This window comes from Moschus berezovskii, chromosome 11, assembly GCF_049115385.1.
Source record: "Moschus berezovskii isolate FMDL1 chromosome 11, NW_MosBer_1.0, whole genome shotgun sequence".
Classification (NCBI taxonomy): Eukaryota; Metazoa; Chordata; class Mammalia; order Artiodactyla; family Moschidae; genus Moschus; species Moschus berezovskii.
Window position 1 is genome coordinate 81,865,611 of NC_142470.1, and position 15,168 is coordinate 81,880,778.

Below are 15,168 nucleotides of genomic sequence, written 5' to 3' on the forward strand. Positions count from 1 at the left end.
AGGGACTCTCAAGAGTCTTCTCTAGCACCACAGTTGAAGTTGAAAAGCATCAATTCTCTAGCACCCTGTTAAGATAAAGAAGTAACATTCTTGCTAGTGCAGTGACTTTGTCTTTTGGGGAATGTCATATATAAACTGGTAGAAATAAATAGAAGAAAGTAATGGCTGCAGAGATGGAGGATGTAGAGGAGTATTTTTCATAAGGACAAAATAAAACTATTCAGGAAATCAAAGAAAGGTATTTAGAGCTCAGATCAGAGTGAACCAAGTTTTCAACTGTAGCATGATCAAACATTTATTGAATAGAATTTTTCTGGCTGCACATTTGGCCCTCAGTTCAGTTCAGTCGCTCAGTCGTGTCCGACTCTCAAAAAAGATTCTTATAACGACTTACTCATGGCTTATTCTTGCTGGTGTTTCTCTGTGGCACAAATGGAAAAACCCTCTCTTAGAATTTTAGTGGACTGGCCCAAGTGAGAGGAAATAATGCAGAATGATGAAGGATCTACATGCCTTGGTATATTTTCAGAAACCTGAAAATAAGAATATAAAAGGTAAAATATGAAAGGAAAGGCTGGTATGAAAGCCTAAATACCAGTTGAGTAAAATGGTTGAGTAGGAGGTACTTTTTATTTTTCTTATTAAAATGCTTTTTATTGAAAATCTAAACAAACAAATGGAAATGCATCTATGTCTGGTTTCATTGGAAGCAGTTTACTTTTTTCTCCCAAAAAGTTTTTTTTTAAAATTTGAACAAAATTTGTACTTTAGTTATCAATACTGTATCACATGTTAATTTCCTGTTTTTTTTTTCTTTTTTTTTAAACATAGTATTTTCTTTATATTCTCAGAATTGGATTAGAAGTTTCAAGCCTCATTCAGTTTTTTTTGTAAGTCACACAAGTAGAATAAAAAAGAATCCTTATTTTAGGAGGTACTGGTACTTTTTAAAAAATAAGAAATTCCCTCCTTGTAAAGTGAGTTCTCTGGGTAGAGTCTAAAATCATGTGGCATAAACAGCCCTAGTCAGTGGAATTTGTTCAGAAAACCCATGTATCTTTCCCAGTAGTTGGAAGTACTTTAATTCCTTTAAAACTTTTTGAATGGAGACTTTCCTTTCAATTCATAAACTTTATTGTGCTTACATTTGAAATATTTTTTACTAGATCGTTTAGATTTATTTTCTACATTCACAGAGGTTTGGGATCCTTGTTTATCTAAGTTAATATATGAACATTTTTTTAAAATGTGGGTTGTATTTTTGAGGAAGATATATGTAGGTATGTCATATCAGTCACCTTTCTTCTTACTGAGAAGTGTTTGCGTGTTCCTGTCCAACTATGGTTACTGAAGTGAATATCCTTGACTCAACTCATCTGAGCAATGATGGGAATCCAGGTTTTCATAAAACGGCTTTAGTTTCAGTTGGAAAGATACATAAGTTAAAAATGCTACCAATTCGGGTCATCTAAACAGGCAGAATGCACTCTTTCTGACCTGAAAAGCATTATTAGAAGGTTGAAGAATTAAGAGATTAAAATGTGTTTGAGGCATTGGTGATGAGAAGTGTTTGTATAGGAATCTTCGTCTGTTGTCAGTTTGTTGGCCTGTTTCAAGAAAATGAAATAGTTATTTTATGCTATTAAGAGTCTTTTAAGACAGCTTTAAAAATTTCAGTTGTTGTTACTATTAACATTTATTTAGTATTTTTAGGGTTTCACACAGATTTTAGTTTCAGTGACCACCCTGAGAAGTAAATATGGAGCTTTATTATTATTCCTGAGTCCAAAAGGACTTGATCCTAGGTCCTTGTGATTGGAGGGGAAAGTGTAGGTTTTTCCTTTTTTGTAGTGTTACAAGCACCTGCCTGCAGTTCGGAAAGTGTTTCTATTTTAGGACATATCTTTGACCTTGCAGAAAATGCTTATTTTTACACTTTTGTTAAAATAAAGATTATTGGACTTCTCGAGGCATTTCCAGCTTTATTTAAGTAGAGAAATATATACTCTTCCCTCGAGTAGGCTGAGATGAAAGCCTTCGTAATATAGAGCTTTATTTACTGATCAATTTAAACAGAGTTGCAATCCTGGGATTCTTTTTGTCCAGTATGTTGTTTTTTCAGTTGTCCTCCATCTTCCTGTAGGAATTTGGAAGAATTTCTTCCATACCTGTGGGTAATGTTTGCAGTTTTGCTTCCATCCACTTAATAGGCATGGACTCTTATAGGTCAGAAAATTGTTCTATTTATTGAGTGCCTTGATGTATTGCCTTTCTTATTACATGGTTGGTGGGTAGAAGGATCAAGTCAAATGTTACATGTTAAATTGTTATGTGTTAAAATGTCTAGAAGGCACAGTTTGGGTATATTGCCATTTCTAGTGTGTAATGAGAAACTATGGCCCAGGAAAGTGGAGTTACTCACATTTACTCTGCCATTGTGAAGAAAGCTGATCGCTGAAGAATTGATGCTTTTGAACTGTGGTGCTGGAGAAAACTCTTGAGAGTCCCTTGGACTGCAAGGAGATCCAACCAGTCCATTCTAGAGGAGATCAATCCTGGGTGTTCACTGGAAGGACTGATGCTAAAACTGAAACTCCAATACTTTGGCCACCTCATGCGACGAGTTGACTCACTGGAAAAGACTCTGATGCTAGGAGGGATTGGGGGTGCGAGGAGACGGGGACGACAGAGAATGAGATGGCTGGATGGCATCACCAACTCGATGGACATGAGTTTGAGTGAACTCCGGGAGTTGGTGATGGACAGGGAGGCCTGGCGTGCATTCATGGGGTTGCAGAGTCGGACACGACTGAGTGACTGAACTGAACTGAAATGCCAGAACCAGAGTTGAAAGCTAAGAGTCTTTAAACTGCAAACCTTGCTTTTGTTTCGTCACTTCACTGTGATGTCTTACCAGAAATTTAGAAATTTACCTTAAACCGCGGTCATGAAAGCAGTCATCACTGGCCAGAAGATACATTGAGGACATTAAATTAAAACAGGTCTATTACTAGTAATTGAAAAGCAGCTTTGTACTGTGCTAAGTGCTTGGTAATTTTTGCGTACAAAGAAGAGCCCAGTGTGACTTGCCATTTTTATGATAGATATAAAGGTTATTAGTACTAATTCGTTGGAGGAATAGCTTCAGATTTTTCTTGCAATTATTATTTAGGCTTGTGTGTGCTGTATGGACCACCTCGACATGCATGTTCTCTTTAATCTATATGTAAGCACATGCTTTGTCTTTTGGGGTTTTTTTCCTGTGTTATTTTTACATCTTGAAAAATACATCTAATTAACTATAGTTTTGAAAATATTGGATAATTTTAAATATAATGAACTGTTTAAAAGGTTTTGATCCATAATCTGGATTTTATCTAAAAAATGTGCGGTGTTCATAATGTAGTCAGACTTGTCTGTATATGCAGTTCTGTATTCAGTGAGAATTTATAGTCAAGTTTTTGTATTAGAATGTATTACATAAGAAGCTTATGAAGTTTTTATGTAGATAATACCATAGATCAAAAACAGGGGGTTTTTTAGGGGAAGTTTTAATAATGTGAAAGCAATGAAGCTAAAGAAGTAAATTCTAAAGAGAAAAACAAATGAGGTCTTTCTTAAACTATTGCTTCTGTCAAAGTAGGTAACACCTGAGTAGTTTGACAATATTCTAGAATTAATTGGTCTAATTGAAAGAAATCAGTTTGTACTATTTGAAGCTAACCATACTTTTGGAAAACATGAACTGTCCTTTTGAGAAGTTAATAAAAGATGTTTTTATGAATGGGGGAAATGAAAGAACGAGCAAGTTATTAGACTTTTACAGTGTAAAATGCAATGAGACTAGCTCATTAGAATCAATTATTCTTTCTTGTGTTATTAAATAAGAATTCACAAGGTAGTTATTAATACAATAAGGGAATTCTTTACATAAGTGCTTAACTTAAAAACTTGTCTTGAACAGATCTCCTCTCACCCCACTCCTCTAATCACTTGTCTCTGTGATATTTATTCATGTCAAGTTTTATTTTGTAGATGCACCAATGCTGTGTGATAGCAGTGATGTTTTATGATCTCTGTTCAGTTGGGATACTGGAAATTATTAAGCATCTGGCTTAGTTGTTTTCATTTTTCTTATAAATTCTGGGTTATTTCCTTACTATTTACTCCTGAATTAATAGGGAGAGATGAAGGAAGGAGTGGTTTAATTTTTTTCATTTAGCATCTTATCACCCAGTTTTGTTCTTTCTCTTTCAGACAAACAAAATGCCGAGTACTTTTCCTACATTACAATTCAAATAGATGAACTGAACTTTTGATCTTTTGTTAATGTATTCTAAGTTCTTCATCTCTGTGCTCTTAAATTTGATCTTACAGGTATAGTGGAAGTCCTCAAAGGAATGCATGAGATAGGAGTAACTCCTGATCAGGAGACATACGTTAATTACGTGTTTCCGAGCTTTGATAGTATAAAGTCAGTTCGTGCTGTTTTGCAGGTGAGCACAGTGTGGCTTTAATTTCATAATTGAAAAGAGCATCTTCCTTCCCTAGTGTTTTGTGGTAATCAAGGAAAAAAGTCACTGAGCTGAGGATTAAAATGGTTATGTTGGTATATAACTTTGTAAAACTTTGTAAAAATATTGGTGAGTGTAACACCTGTAAAGTTGTTAAACTTTAAAAGGTAAAGTAACGTTTGTCTTGTGTTGAAGAGAGAACATGCCAATATCACACAAAATTTAGATGAAATAATTTCACTCTAACCCCACTCTACAATGTAACTGTACCTATGTTTTGAGTAGTACTTTTCACTTCTCTATGAATTTTCATAATAAACTCTTAATAAATTTACTATTCCATTTTTTATTTTTGAATAATTTTTTGTTTGACCCCAAAGGTTTATTTTCCTACCAGATACTTCCTGTCCCCACCAGAATAAGCAAGACATTTATAAAGGGGCCTATGAAAAATTGACTTGGATAGTGCACTGGCTCAGCAAATGGTTGCACTTTGATTTTTCAGAATAAAGCACTAGGCAATTAGGAACAACTCTGTAGAGTAGCACATACTTTAAGAAGTAATATTTTGCTCAGAAGACCTGTTTCTTAGCTGGTTATTCACATAATGCCTTTATTTTTCTATATTGTTAGAGTGTCTTTTCTTTTAAATAATTTCATAACTACATTCCTCTTAAAGATACAATTTATGTCTTGAGTGTCTTTACCTTTCTTCCCTGAGTCCTTAACAGTGTATTTTGAGACTATGCTATCCATATTTAACTGTTAAAAAATGCATTAAAAAAGTAATTTCCCCACATATTCTTATTTCCCCAAAACCTACTCTTCTCACTGGCACCTTTACATTATAGTATGTAATTCCACAAATTATTTTTTATGATTGAATGTCTTATTGTGTAGATGTACCATAATTTATCTTTATTTCTTATTATTGATTAGTTGATTTTTAATATTGTGCTGTTATTATAAAGTGGTTCAGTAAATATGTTCAGCTAAATTTCAGCTCATTTACTTAAATTATTAAATATGATGTTGAGACAAGTAATTACCCATTTGGAGTTAAATAAAAATAAATTTGACCTGTACCTCATTATATGCCTTAAAATATCATTTTGGATCAATACATTCTTCATTTGGAATAGTTCATTGTAAATGAGAAAGTAGTTCTAATGTCTTCAGTAGTAAACTCCCTAGAAGGAAGGCACTCTAATAGTAACAGATTATATGAATTTGAAGATAAACATTTAATTTAGGATGTTGAAACTCCATCTCATAGCTTTTGCTAAAGTTTGGTTATTCAGTTTATTTGTATTTTAGAAAATGATCTTTTAAAATGAAAGATTATTAGAGTTTCTGATATAAAGAAATGGGAAAACAGGAAATTTGAATATTTTTAGTTGAGGTTTATTATCATTGAAATATGCTTTATCCCTAGGAAAATGGATGTCCACATGATGATAATGTATTTTCTCAAGCTGAATTGAGAAGCAAAGCAGTAAATGGAAACTTAGATTATATTTTATCATTTCGTAAGTATGCAACATAAACAGTAAACTTGCAGGTGTTAATTTCTGTGACTTTTGAGAACATACAGGGTAGTCCATGCCCTCACTCCCTGCCTCAGGTAGTTCAAAGTAATTTCCGTGAAAGGGAGGAAGTTTTTATAAGCTTTTTAAAAAATTATCCTGATAAGACAGTTTATGAATTGAAATTTATAAATAATTTGAAAGTAGTTTTAAAATTTAAAGAACCTTGGAAGTACCATGGTATTAGGTTGGAATGGGGACCTGGAAGGCTTGGATCTTATTTATGATAAACTGCCGATTATGGGATCAGAAACAAATCTCTCTACCATTCTTTTATATCAGTTTCATGAAATGGGATTGTATTGCCTCTGTCTCTACCTTTTGGGAGTTGTGAAAATCCTATGAGATGTGGTTTCTGAAAGTGTTTTCTGAACTAATGCCTGTTATGGCCCTAAGTTATGTGAAGCCAGTTCCCAGTCCGCATTAATGAAACACAGCAAATGTTTACTAAACACTTATAAATGACAGGGTGCTTTACAGTGTTCATCACATATTAATAAAATTGATCCACTGATAGATGAAGAGAGGCTTAGAGAGGTTAAATGATTTGGCCAAAGTTGGTGACTGAGTCAGACCAAGATCATCTAACTTTAACCTTACCTTTTTTTTTTTTTTTTACTATCAGACATTTTAACTTTAATAAATTAGACATTTTTTAATTAAAAAATTTTAACATTATGGCATTAACTTGACAGTGTTTCAGGTCTTCTGAAAAGACACCATTTAAAAACAAACATACAAACGTCAATATCTAGCCCACTAAAATGTTAAAAGCTAAGCTTTGATTAACATGTATTCTAATTGTATAAATGGAAGTTTTGTGAAAACCAGATTATTGGTAATATTACCTGTGTCTACATTATTTAAAATAGAGCCTCTAATTCAAAATATGCACAGATTAGATTTATTTTATTTTATTATTGTAAAGGGAAAGGCGAAATGTCAATATGAAAAATGGTGTGATTGTTAGAGGTGTAGTTATTTGAGTGTAAGATTGGGTATTAATGCAGGCTGCTATCCAAGTGTATTGATTTTTGCCTTCCACTCTGTATAATGTATAGATTTTTCATACTGACAAGTTGAAAACAGAGAAGCATTAACAGGAATCTGGGCACATAAGGTGAATACAAGAGTGCCTTTCCCTTTATCATACCATCCATTCCACTTCGTTGTCAACCTCTTGATTTTTTTCAGACTTGTTTGTTGCTACGGAAACTAGATGCTTTCTGTCAGCAGCCTTCCAGTTGGCTGAAATGTTTCTGGTGACCTTTTTAATTAATAAAAGCTTGATAATATTCTGTAAAATGCTAATTTGAATACTTTAGGAATAAATTTCCAAGAGGTTTTTTATTAAATGTGAAAAAGAAAAATGCCATGAACTTAAAGACTACAGAAGATTTCAGCTGCCTCCCATCAGTGTCCTCCCTTTCCCTTGAATTATAGGTCTTTGAAGAGCAGTTAGTTCTGTAATTGCTGTTATTTGCTGTAGGCTGCTTATAGAGAGAAGGCAATGGCAAGCCACTCCAGTACTCTTGCCTGAAAAATCCCATGGACGGAGGAGCCTGGTAGGCTGCAGTCCGTGGGGTCTCTATGAGTCAGACATGACTGAGCGACTTCACTTTCACTTTTCACTTTCATACATTGGAGAAGGAAATGGCAACCCACTCCAGTGTTCTTGCCTGGAGAATCCCAGGGAAGGGGGAGCCTGGTGGGCTGCCGTCTATGGGGTCACATAGAGTCGGACACGACTGAAGTGACTTAGCAGCAGCAGCAGCTTATAGAAAGGCATTTTTGGTTACTATAAGGAATGGCAAGTAGCGAAAAGTAAATGGATTGTCTTTTTTTTTTAATTGAGGTGTAATTGACATAAAATATTAGTTTCAGGCATATAATATAGTAATTCAATAAGTAATTCAACATTCAGTATTTGTCAATATTGGAAAGTGATCACCAGGATGAGTCTAGTTAGCACCTACCCCTATACATGGTTACAAAATCTTTTTTTTCTTGTGATGAGGACTTAAGATCTACTCTTAGCAACTTTCACATATGAAATACAGTATTACCAACTTTAGTCACCATGCTGTATATTCCAACCCCCTGACTTATGAAATAGCTAATCTTGATCAAGTTTGTGGACTAGGAAGAACCATTTCTCCATTTCAGTTTGTAGTCATGGAAATTAATGTGATCAAGCGAAATTCAAGGTTTCCAAAAAGCATGTGGTGCATCCACTTTAAAATTTCTGGAGTGATTAAATTGAGGTCATTTCAGAGACAGTTAGAGTTAATGTCACATAAAACCACTGAGAAACTTAGGGTTTGTGTTCAAGGGATCTGACAGTTGATCTCAAGTAATTCTCCTTATTATTTCCCAGCCCATGCAGCTGCAGCGTTCCCTTTTTTTGGGCTTCCCTGGTGGCTCAGAGGTTAAAGCGTCCACCTGCAATGCAGGAGACCTGGGTTCGATCCCTGGGTTGGGAAGATTCTCTGGAGAAGGAAATGGCAACCCACTCCAGTATTCTTGCCTGGAGAATCCCATGGAAGGAGGAGCCTGGACTATAGTCTATGGGGTCGCAAAGAGTCCGATAGGACTGAGCGATTTCACTCTTCACTCACTCAATTCTCCTTATGTGTGTAGGTTAAATTTTTTCTCATATTTAGGGAGATGAACAAATAATATTAAAACTTATGGTGACTTTTCCCATGAATTAAAAAAAAAAAAACAGGTATCTAAACTGTATTTATTTATTCTGTCTTCAGAATTTGTCTCCACAGTGGGTTCCTACCTATTATACTTCTGTCCCTCTTGAATCTTTAGCCGCTTTACATATGTACTGAAAAGATGAAAACAATTACTTATAACATGGCACCATTTTATATATTTATTTTATATAAAATAACTTCAGGAGATGCTCACCTTGATTCTGTCCCATGCTTGTTATGACAAGGGTTCTGTGGGACGTCAGATCTTATGCATTAAAGCCTGATTCTTACACTAAGGCAAATTAGGCTTAGACTGTCAGCATTGAAACATGACTGTTAAATGCCAAAATGAATAGTAGAGGAAATAAAATCATCAGAAAAGTGAAAGATCAATATAAATCAGTTATTTAACAGAGAACAAGAGGTTATTATGACTTTAGGTTGTCACTCTTGTGTGAATGCAGATTATATAGATCATAGTGAAAAGTAGAATGAGGAAGTGTGAATGGCTCAACATAATCCTACACAACTCTCAGGAAAGAGCTTGCCCTCCCTGCATCTTCTGTTTTTAAAAGGTAGTTACACTCTCTCCGTTCGTAGTGCCATGTTCAGTAACATACAGCCTTGGTATATGTACCAGGCTGACTTTGAGTACGCTGTTAGATTAGTTAATGCATTCACAGAATATTTATAAGTTCATTAGTTGTATAGATTTATGTAAATAAAGTAAAATGTTTTAAAAGGATAGCTTATATTGCCAATATGTATTACTGCAATTTCTAATTAACTTTGTATCAAAATTTTTCCATTTTAAAAATAATACTTCCCAAATGAAAACTGAAAGATATTGGTATAAATGTGTTTCCAAATACATTGATAATGCAAGTTTTGGTTTTGGTCTGGAATTTTATGATGATAATTTTCTTTTGCAGTGGAATCAAATACATTGCCTTTCTCATTTGCTTCATTGAGAGGCAGCCTCATTCTAGGCTTTAGGAGGTAAGATGATCACCTTGTATGATCTTTGTCTAAATATGGACTGATTTCTTCTGTCTTTTTGACCTACTATTCGAGGAAAGAAGCAGATACTCTTATCTTGCAGTATATTAGTTACCTGAAATAACCTTATCTGTTTTTTGTTTGTTTGTTTGGATCTGTTTTATTCTTACTAAGTAGTTGAATTGAGTTTAGGCTGCCGTTTATATCAAACATTTCCAAGAAATGCATACTGATCTGGTAAAGGTCTTGTTTCAAAAAAGAAAGCACTCTGAAAATGGCAAGTAGAAGGTATAGACAAATTTGCATGTATATTTGATTTATGCTTTGTGCATTTAGTTATAAGATTACTTTTTTTTTAAGCTGTAGGTCTTTGTTGGTTATCTATTTTAAATATAGTGGTTTGTACATATCATTCTCAAACTCCCAATCTGTTTCTCCTTCCCCTTTCACCTGCTGGTAACCAACCATAAATTCATTCTCTGTGAGTCTGTTTCTGTTTTGTAAATAAGTTCATTTGTTTTTTTTTTTACATTTCACATATAAGCAAGATCATATGATACTTGTTTTTCTCTCTCTGACTTACTTCACTTAGTATAATCTCCAGGTCCATCCATGTTGCCACAAATGGCAATATTTCATTCTGTTTAGTGGCTGAGTAATATTTCATTATATGTATGTGTGTGTATAGACGCATACCACATCTTTATCCATTCATCTGTTGATGGACATGTAGGTTGCTTCTGGTTTGTGGTGGGCTGGGAAGTTAGATAACCAAAGTCATTGTAGTTTGGAAAAATGAAAGCCTCTATATAAGGGCATGCCATATCTTTTTTTTTTTTTTTGCTCTTATTTTGTAATAAATATTTTGTGATAGCTGTTTTGATTATTAGAACATAAGCTTCATGTTTGGTTTATTGCCCTATGTTCAGCACATAGATATTAATACCTGGCACATAATCAACACTGTTGAATTAATTACTGAGGCCTTATTTATTCTGTGTTTCTGCCTCTGTTTTTGAGCATCCCCTTTTATTCAGCAAGTATTTATTGTGGAGATTGGAGACATTGATTAGGATCAGATTGTAAAATATTTTAAAAACATGAAGGAGCTTGTCTTTTATTTTGAAGAAAGTAGACTAACTTGTACTGTGCAGAGTTTTGGCTAAGGCAAAGATACATCTAGAATGTATTTGAATCTCACACCTATTTTTCATCTTGGGTTTTTTATTTTTTAAATATGTGCCATGTCTCCTTAATATGTTCATGCTTCTTTCTTCCTTCTTCTCTGTATGGAGATATTAATGACAGATGTTTTGATGGCCTTGCCTACTAATTTTGTTAAATTTTTTTTCTTACTATGCATCATACATTTGTGCTTGTTTGCAATTTCTGACTTGATGCTAGTTGTGAATTTTATGCTGGGAAATGTGGATTTTTTTTTTAATTCCTCTAAATATTTTTGAGCTTCGTTGTGAGACGATCTTGAATTAAGTTACTTTAAACCATTTTCTTGGTGCATGCTTCTGTGTGGGTGTGGGTGTGTGTGTGTGTGTGTGTGTCTGTGTGTGTCTGTGTCTCTGTGTGTGTGTGTGTCTGTGTGTGTGTGTGTGTGTCTGTGTGTGTGTGTGTGTGTGTCTGTGTGTGTGTGTCTGTGTGTGTGTGTGTCTGTGTGTGTGTGTGTGTGTGTGTCATGTCATACTCTTTTTGACCTCACGGACTCTAGCTTGTTAGGCTGCTCTGTTCATGGCATTTTCCAGGCAAAAATACTGGAGTGGGTTGCTGTTTCTTCCTCCTGAGGATCTTCCTAACCCAGGGGTTCAACCCACGTCTGTTACATTCTATGCTTCGTAGGTAGGACTTGAGCAGCTTTTAGTCTAGTATTATTCCCACTAAATTAGTTGAGCCCTGCTATCGGAGAAGGCAATGGCAAGCCACTCCAGTACTCTTGCCTAGAAAATCCCATGGATGGAGGAGCCTGGTAGGCTGTAGTCCGTGGGGTCGCTAAGGGTCAGACACGACTGAGCGACTTCACTTTCACTTTTCACTTTCACACATTGGAGAAGGAAATGGCAACCCACTCCAGTGTTCTTGCCTGGAGAATCCCAGGGACGGGGGAGCCTGGTGGGCTTCCGTCTATGGGGTCACACAAAGTCGGACACGACTGAAGTGACTTAGCAGCAGCAGCAGCTATTAAGGTAGTATCTTCCTGATCCTGATACTTTATCTGCTAGCCCATGTATTTTGAGATTACTGGAAATGTGAACTATTCCAGTCCATGTGTGAGTTCTAAGAATTTAGCAACTTTAGAATTGATTGACTGAAAGCTGTTTTGAAAAGAGAACTGATGGATATCATCAGTAGAGCCCTGCAGCTCCTTAAGGATTAGCATATAAGACATTCACTTAAAGTTTCTTAAGAGTTACTCTTTACCAGAAATCATTATTCATATTTAACAGAAATGTAGTAAATTACGGAACATTAAGTGAGATATCCTAGTCATTTTAGCTTTTTCCAGTGGTCATGTATGGATGTGAGAGTTGGACTGTGAAGAAAGCTGATTGTCGAAGAATTGATGCTTTTAAACTGTGGTGCTGGAGAAGACTCTTGAGAGTCCCTTGGACTGCAAGGAGATACAACCAGTCCATTCTAAAGGAGATCAATCCTGGGTGTTCATTGGAAGGACTGATGCTAAAGCTGAAACTCCAATACTTTGGCCACCTCATGTGACGAGTTGATTCACTGGAAAAGAGTCTGATGCTGGGAAGGATTGGGGGCGGGAGGAGAAGGGGACAACAGAAAATGAGATGGCTGGATGGCATCACCGACTCGATGGACATGAGTTTGAGTGAACTCCGGGAGTTGGTGATGGACAGGGAGGCTTGGCGTGCTTGATTCATGGGGTCACAAAGAGTCTGACATGACTGAGCCACCGAACTGAACTGAACTGAAGGGAAACATGGATGTGCATTTCCATATTGGAATGCAGTTTTTGAATCAGTTACATACCTTTAGTATTACCTGCCCTAATAGTGGTAGGACCCATGGTCCAAGAGGAGTTCCTTCCATGTGTTCTGTAACCTGTTTGGGCTCAGATTGATTTTTTGATGCCATCCGACAGTATTTCAGGAAGACCCAACACTTTTTTACATATCTTCTTAGAGTGGTGTTAAGTAGCAAGCTAGTATTTCTGTAAGTTGATAAGCTCTGGAGATGGTCATTGAATACCAGTCAAGTGTAATGCATTCTCAAAGTTGCCCAATGTATAAACTAAATTGTCTGTTAACCTATGAAGGTGAAGTTACCTATATAAAAATGTTTAATATTCAATACTGCTTATTAGTTAGGGATTATTCAAGGTTATTAGGGAATTTTTACTATTAAGTTTTTTTTTTAAACTATTTTTAAAGTATTTTAAAGGGTATTTACTTCTGACTGATAAAGTTAGTGAATTCTTCTGTCAAATTCAAGGCAAGAGGACTTTCTTTCCTCCTAACAATACCCCTAACTGAACAAAGTTCAAATGAGAAACAAGGCTGTATACATTTTATATATTACTGAAAATTCTACCACCAAAAATATTGAGTTACTTCTGAGAGACAAAATGTCACTGAAGATAGTTCAAACTTCAGTTGACAATGTAACATACCAAAAACAAATGTTTCAGAGCATTGAAACATGTATATTACCATATGTAAAATAAGATGACCAGTGTACGGTCAATGCATGAAGCTGGGCAGTCAAAGCCAGTGCTCTGGGACAACCCAGAGGGATGGGGTGGGGAGGGAGGAAGGTGGGGGACGTTTAGGATGGGGTGACACATGTGTACCCATGGCTGATTCATGTTGATGTATGGCAAAAACCACCACAATATTGTAATTATCCTCCAATTAAGATAAATTAATTTTTTAAAAAAAGAATTGCCTTGGAGGCATTTAAGTCTTTGTAGTCCATAGATAAAGAGTTCTGTGACATAAGGAGAGATTTTCTGACCCAGTGGCAACAGTTTGAGCTTGAGAAGTGGGACTCTGCACCACTGAACGGTACAGCCTTTCACATGTTGAAAAAAAATCAAGTTTCTGACACTAGCCCTATTGAAATCAACCAAGTTAATTGCCAGATGTTAAGTTCCTCTTTTCAGTCAGCCAGTGAGGCTCCCACTCATGATGTTTTCACAAGGAAAAGGAAAATACTTCATGAACTACATACAGTTTGTGAGTACTCAGGAAATTTAACTCTTTTTAGTGTGTGCTCAGGCCTAGCCTGTGAGATAATAGGTAATTCAAGGATGAACAGGAATCTTTTTGCCTTCAACTTGTTATTTAGTTAAAGACCAGAAAGTAAGAAAGCAACTGCAAACTAATCTTGATAATTGTGAATGTATAGAGGAGAAGATGCTATCTCTGAATGGATAAAGAAGATGTAGTGTGTACACACATGCACACACATGAATATAACTCAGCCATAAAAAAGGGAACTGTGCCATTTGCAGCAACATGATAGACCTGGAGATTATCATGCTACGTGAAGTAAGTTAGAAAGACAATATTATATGTGGAATCTAAAATATGTTACAAATGAACTTATTTACGAAACAGAAACAGACTTCAGTTCGGTTCAGTTGCTTAGTCGTGTCCGACTCTTTGCGACCCCATGAGCCACAGGGCCAGGCCTCCCTGTCCATCACCAACTCCTGGATTCCACCCATACCCATGTCCATTGAATCAGTGATGCTATCCAATCATCTCAACCTCTGTCATCCCCTTCTCCTCTTGCCTTCAATCTTTCCCAGCATCAGGGTCTTTTGAAATGAGTCAGCTCTTCACATCAGGTGGCCAAAGTTCTGGAGTTTCAGCTTCAACATCAGTCCTTCCAATGAACACCCAGGACTGATCTCCTTCAGGATGGACTGGTTGGATCTCCTTGCGGTCCAAGAGTCTTTTCCAACACCACAGTTCAAAAGCATCAATTCTTCGGCACTCAGCTTTCTTTATAGTCCAACTATCACATCTGTATATGACTACTGGAAAAACCATAGCGTTGACTCACGGACCTTTGTTGGCAAGGTTATGCCTCTGCTTTTTAATATGCTATCTAGGTTGGTCCTAACTTTTCTCCCAAGGAGCAAGCGTCTTTTAATTTCATGGCTGCAGTCACCATCTGCAGTGATTTTGGAGGCCCCCAAAATAAAGTCTGCCACTGTTTCCCCATCTATTTGCCATGAAGTGATGGGACCAGATGCCATGATCTTAGTTTTCTGAATATTGAGCTTTAAGCCAACTTTTTCACTCTGGTCTTTCACGTTCATCAAGAGGCTCTTTAGTTCTTTGTTTTCTATCATAAGGGTGATTTATGATTTACCAAAGA

The 15,168-nt window shown here is 36.0% G+C and overlaps 1 protein-coding gene across 1 annotated transcript in view; it reads left to right on the forward strand.

The window, feature by feature from the left end:
- LRPPRC (leucine rich pentatricopeptide repeat containing) overlaps nucleotides 1–15,168 on the forward strand; it is a 102,603-nt gene that overhangs the window by 19,504 nt on the left and 67,931 nt on the right. Inside the window, exons 12-14 of the mRNA XM_055399100.2 lie at nucleotides 4,378–4,496; nucleotides 5,950–6,043; nucleotides 9,738–9,804. Coding sequence (XP_055255075.2) covers nucleotides 4,378–4,496; nucleotides 5,950–6,043; nucleotides 9,738–9,804 — 280 coding nt within the window. The remainder of the gene's footprint in view (nucleotides 1–4,377; nucleotides 4,497–5,949; nucleotides 6,044–9,737; nucleotides 9,805–15,168) is intronic.